The sequence below is a fragment of the Fragaria vesca genome, linkage group LG4 (assembly GCF_000184155.1).
Source record: "Fragaria vesca subsp. vesca linkage group LG4, FraVesHawaii_1.0, whole genome shotgun sequence".
Lineage (NCBI taxonomy): Eukaryota > Viridiplantae > Streptophyta > Magnoliopsida > Rosales > Rosaceae > Fragaria > Fragaria vesca.
In genome coordinates, this window is record NC_020494.1 from 12,806,347 (window position 1) to 12,812,239 (window position 5,893).

The 5,893-nt window shown below is 40.8% G+C and overlaps 1 protein-coding gene across 2 annotated transcripts; it reads left to right on the top strand.

Annotated features, from left to right (window-relative positions):
- Positions 1-855: 855 nt before the first annotated feature.
- On the top strand, positions 856-3,071 carry LOC101292691 (adenylate isopentenyltransferase 5, chloroplastic-like). 2 transcript variants are annotated; one of them, XM_004296900.1, is made up of 2 exons: positions 856-1,353; positions 1,472-3,071. In XM_004296900.1, the coding sequence occupies exon 2, from the start codon at positions 1,481-1,483 to the stop codon at positions 2,540-2,542; it is 1,062 nt and encodes a 353-aa protein (XP_004296948.1). In that variant the 5' UTR covers positions 856-1,353; positions 1,472-1,480; the 3' UTR covers positions 2,543-3,071. The 2 variants fall into 2 exon arrangements, with proteins under 2 accessions (XP_004296948.1, XP_004296947.1); XM_004296899.1 differs by having other exon boundaries at positions 856-3,071.
- Positions 3,072-5,893: the final 2,822 nt, after the last annotated feature.

Sequence of the window (5,893 nt, forward strand, 5' to 3'; positions counted from 1 at the left end):
AAGGTTTTATTGACTTCAGTAGAAGTTTATTGCTCCCCAGTAAAATCTCAGTAAAAGTTTATTGCCCCCCTAGTGAAACATTTTTCATCATTACTGCCCCTTAATTAAACTTCAACGATAGTGCAGTATACTTCCGGCAAGGTCCAGTGACATTTTAAAAAAAAAATCCAGCAACATTCCGGTGACATTTTAAAAAATCTGACAAAATTCCGGTGATCGGAGTCCGGCGGCCGGTGACCTGAGTCCGGTGAGGTTTCGGCCAAATCTTCTCTCTCTTGCATTTTCTCTCTCTATGCATGTTTAAGGGGTGAAAACAAAATAGTCATAAAATAATATTGTTTGTTAAGACTTTAAGCAAAGATCTGTTCATTTGGGCACAAATAAAGGTACTTTATATTGGAATGGGGCTCTTAAAAAAGATTATCATTGAAATTGGTAATGGAGGGTTGAAATAAGTACTTTTTTTTTAGACGCAATAGAAGGTTGAAATTAGTACTACATGTGCATTTCTCCAAGGTACACACATGGTGTGTGTTTTCGGTTTTCCTTCTAGTACGTACTACTGGACGACGTGACTGATAAAACATTTCTAAGAACTCTGACATAATTCTGTCAATATAACATATCACCGAAAGTTTAAGCAGCTATAAAATGGAATTAGCAATGTATATCCATAATTAACTAGCATAGAAAACTTGGTGTTCAACACTTTCATCAATGTACTAGTGCGTGGCCCCTCCACAATTTCCTTTCCATTTCAATTAGGGTTCACAAAATAAACAAGCAATTTCGCCAATATAGCCCTACCTATAAATAAGACATTGATTCTGCACAAAGGCTTCAACTTAACTTGCACCACTCTTGTCCATGTGTCTTTGCCTCCATTCGAGTCAAAGCCAAAGCTTACACCAACAATCCTCTGCCTAAGTATTTTCCATATTCATCCGTATCAAAGCTCCTCGGCTCTTCTCTGCTTGTGCACTTGGGTAGTGTTTCAGGTCCAAGCTCAGATATTACAGACCTCCCCTAAACATTTCCACCAACAAAAGAAACCCTCACCCTTTCTAGCTTCCCGGTGGAAATATCGAACATATTTGCATACACGTTTGAGGATAATTGGTATATGTGGTTCTGAACATAAGAAGCTAAACGAGCCTTGCATGTACCTATCGAGCTACAAAATCCAAAAACCTCCCAACCCCGTTTTCAACATCTAGCTCAATTACGTAGTTTCCGTTATTCTATCTATCTCCCCCGGCCCTCTCGATCTCTTTCTCAGCAGCTAGCAAGGAACTAGGTCGTGAAGAGCCATTTTTTTTATCGACAAATCGCCGCGTTTTTCGTTGTTAAAAGGTAAGGTGGTCCAGAAGTTTTAAGCTTTGATTAACTTTGGATATGTGATTTTCATTAAAATTGCTTATATATACCTGTATGTATGTGTTTTAATTTTGGTTTTGGGTCAACTTGGCAGGTTTCAATAATGCAAACTCTTTTCTCCATGTCTGCCTGCCAACAAGTAGTTCAAATACAGCCGATGATAAGATTCCAAGGGCCGCCAGCCGGACTATCCATCGATCGGTTTTTCAGTCGGAATAAGGATAAGGTTGTGATAGTAATCGGAGCTACCGGAACCGGTAAGTCCAGGCTTGCCATAGACCTTGCCTTAAAATATTCGGCCGAGATCATAAACTCAGATAAAATGCAAGTCTATAAAGGCTTGGACACCCTCACCAACAAGGTCACTGAGGAGGAGTGCAAAGGTGTACCACATCATTTGTTGGGCACAGTGGATCCTGACTCGAACTTCACTGCTACTGATTTCAAGCATCATGCTTCTTTGGCCATTGAATCGATATTGGAGCGTGACCGGTTACCGATCATCGCCGGTGGGTCAAACTCTTACATAGAGGCACTGGTGGACGAGCACGCCGAGTTCCGGAGGAGGTACGAGTGTTGCTTTCTGTGGGTGGACGTGGCGCCGCGTGTGCTCAACTCGTTTGTGTCGGAGCGAGTTGATCGGATGGTGGAGGTGGGTGGTCTGGTGGACGAGGTGAGGAGAATGTTCGACCCTACTACTGCCGACGAGGAGGACTACAGCACAGGGATCAGAAAAGCCATCGGTGTTCCGGAGATGCATCATTACTTGTGTGGCGAAGCATGTGGCAACGATAAAGAAACCCAAGAGGCGCTTCTGTTGGAAGCCATTTCCAACATCAAGAAGAATACTTGCACGTTGGCTCATCGACAGTTGCAAAAGATTCACCGGCTGCGGAGCAAGTGGAACTGGAGCATGCACTGCCTCGACGCCACCGAAGCTTTCTTGCACCGCCGCCGCGGCCGGGAGGGAGAACTGGTGTGGGACAAGCAAGTCTCTAGACCCGCTACAGGAATTGTCAGTAAGTTCCTCGTAGACGACCCAATGTCAACTACAATTCTTCCTCATGACACCGCCTTTGTGGCTGCAACGGCCACGCCCGCCACCACCGCCAGCGTTAACTCTCTAACGGTGTCCATGTCGGCCGTGGCCGCTGCAACACGGTAGAAGATGCCAAGTGGGTGCGCCTTCTATCCTCTGCTAATGGTAATTAAAAAAGAAAAAATCAAAATATTTCTCCATCAGATAAGAAATGTAACTTTCTTGTTTGGAGTTCTGGGTCTGAGACTAAGAAGAGAGAAGTCGCTATCAGGCGGTTAAGTAAAAGCACGTAGCTTTTTACATTCTCTGGGTGGCCGTACAGTTTGGAAGCATTTTAGAAGTCCGTGCTGTTTCAGTTAAAAAAGGAAAGGTTGGAGGGGTTCGTGGATTTCCGTACCCACCTGCATGCGGTGCGGTGTGCGCGCCTGCATCAAATCAATCATCATCAATCATTAGTTGATCGAATAATACAAGTCGGCTGTGGTGGACTTGGGGATCGATCCACAGTACGTCGTACGTGCTTTTGTGAGAGACTATTAGGGTTTTGGGTGGGTCATTTGCTACTTTCTTTGTTACTAAAACAAGAGTGTTGATTAAGTTTTCCTAACATTGTGTATTGCTAATTTTACTATTGGTATATAGATGGGGAATTTCCAAGAGGTGTGGATTCTTCTTTTCTAAAGCTCAAAATTCAATTGTTTTTCATTCTTTGCTTTCTGCTTATATTCTTCCGCATCGAACAATTAACTTGGACGAATTCTGAGTGTCGAATCATCTTTTATGATGGATTTGACTAAACAGGCGATAAAAATAAATTGATTCAGTGTCTATCGTATAGTTCAGTGGATTAAGAATTGCTATTAAAACTCAATAAAGTATAATGTTAATTTTGTTTTAGAAAATCGATTTGTCATCATGATCCATATATTACGTTATTCTTTTGATGGTGTCTTTGTATTGACACAAAATGACTTGGCATTATGTTAAAATATATATGATTTTGTGAAAGATGTGTGCATACATGCAAGGTAAAAATATTATTAGAGGCTGTTAGGTTTAGGGTTTCTTATTTTCAGTTATGGTAAACTTTATTACATTAGTTCGAATTGAGTCGTTTAAAGAAAATAAGATAAACTTTTGCATATACTTGCATAATAAGACGCAATGCAAGACCACAGACATCAATCAAACGTGGGTGAACTGAGGTCCTGAATAATTCCTACTCTTTCAATTACTTAAATCAAGATTTCATCATGATCGATCACCATCTCCATCTCCATCCAAGATCCAAAGGTTACAAGAACCTAAAACGTGCGGTACGTAGGGTCTTGATTCGATGGAAGTGAATATGCTGTGATTGACAATTTGAGGTGTGTGTTTGATCTTTTTAACTACCATCTGTGAGGCTAGCTCCGATTAGATTAGTTCGAACTAACCTATTGCTAATTTACAATTAGAATCTTGGAAATCAAAGAAGGGTTTCAAAGGAAAGGCTCTAGTGCATGCCGTTGGTAGGGTCGTCCAAGACTCGAAACAAGCAAGGATTATCCCTCGTCGTTTTCTTGCCAAACGATTCTAGGTTCCAAACATATAATAATTAAGGTCATTTGTAGATGATAGGGTGGCCTTTAATCTTTATATCCCACTCATCACCACCCCATAATATAAGAGTTATGTGGGACAATTCGATTGCTAGAAAAAAATAAACGTCATTTGTTCTCAAGCTTCATAGACGTTAACGTTAGGACAGGTTTACAATATTAGTAATGGCGGTCGAAATCACTTTACAAAAGCTTAATTGTCATATGAGATGGTGCCTATTGCCAAAGCAGCAAACGGTTTAATCTTATCGATTCCCATGAGAGAATGGGAAGCCACTCGATTGATCCAGTCTGGTCTGCAGGCCAATCTCACTTGTTTGTATGCATGTGTTTGCAAGCATAATTACCAAAGCAGGATAGCCCTAACTAAAGCACAACGCCTTAAACTAATTTGTTTATTCTAGTGAAAGTTATTATTATTAATTTGTTTTTTTCAATATTCAACGATCGAGTGTGGTGATATTTGGTGGCCAATCGTTTTACATAAAAAATTAGCGTTTAAAATATCACACAACATTGAGTTACATCAGCGATCTCTGAGACCCAAAATAATTTTAACCATTTTTTTATGTTGACTTTTCTCTAGAATATATATATAGAACACAATCTTTGTTGAAGGGGCAAGATAATGAAATTGTACAAGACGGTAGTCGGTAAGCACAAGACAAAACGAAATTTTGTGAGTGCATGTATAGTGATCATTGTCATTTATCTGTCTTGTTATCCTTGATTTGTGATGGAGGAAGAATGTTATTATGCTTGTGCATTTGGAAGGTCTAGTATCCATTGTCTTGAACGATACCTAGCGCCGTCCAATATCCGGCCATACCCATCAACTCCATCACGTACGACCAATTGTTTGTGCCACCCAAAGACAACAGAAGGATCAAACCTAGCACTATCGATCACTCTATCATCATGTAGCAACAATGTGAATTGAACAATATATACGCTAAAACAGAAGTGCCAAAGCCATCATCTCCATCACGACTACCATTTGTTTTTGCTAATTAAGGAAAGACAAGACAATGATCAAACCTAGCACTATCGATATCGATTACTCTATCATGTAGCAAAACTGTGAATCGAACAGTTTATACGTACAACAGAAGTGCCAAAGGTTGCAGATACCTCTTAGAATCATAAGTTGTCACTTAGCTACCATATGGCAGTCAGCATTTTAGGCTTCAAGTCTAAGGGTTTTCGTAGCGATGCACTGAATTCGGGTCCTGTCCAAAAATTGAGAGCTAAATCGTATACCTTTTCGTACAAGACAAACAATATATATAAGGACTGGGATCACAGTACGTGGGGTTTTACGTTTCAAATCAAAGACCTCCTAGAAGATATCTAGGCAATTATTGAAACCCTAGAAGCTTAAGTACAAAGAGAATGCTTCAATGCTAACATCGCATGTTCTCTGATTAAAGTAGGCAAAATAATGAGGCATATACTTCTAAATGTTGATGGATCATATCAGGATGATATTGAGTAAAGATTCTAGATTGGGAATGCATGCTAACCGCAAGTTGGTATGCACGTACGTGCACCTCCAATGTCAAAGATTCAAATCCAGATGAAGCCTACTACACATTCAAACAGAAGGAATTGCAAGTGTACAAAAGAAGTGATATATATATATATACATGCACATATATAGAGGCATTCTCAAGTGCGGACGTCCGCACCATTTTACGGTGCGGATTTCCGTCCGTTCGACACCGTACGGCGCCGCGTGAGGGCGCGCCTCCACCCTAACGGACTCCAGCAGCTTCCCCGACCACTTTTCATCCCCGGCGAGTCCGCCGAATTCTAGTTTTCCGGCGAGATCGACTTTATTTGAAGTTTTGGGTGATCTCGCCTGAAAACTGGAAAA

What these genes read in the sequence shown, in the direction of transcription:
- LOC101292691 (XM_004296899.1), top strand. Translation starts at nt 1,436, where the DNA reads ATGTGTTTTAATTTTGGTTTTGGGTCAACTTGGCAGGTTTCAATAATG.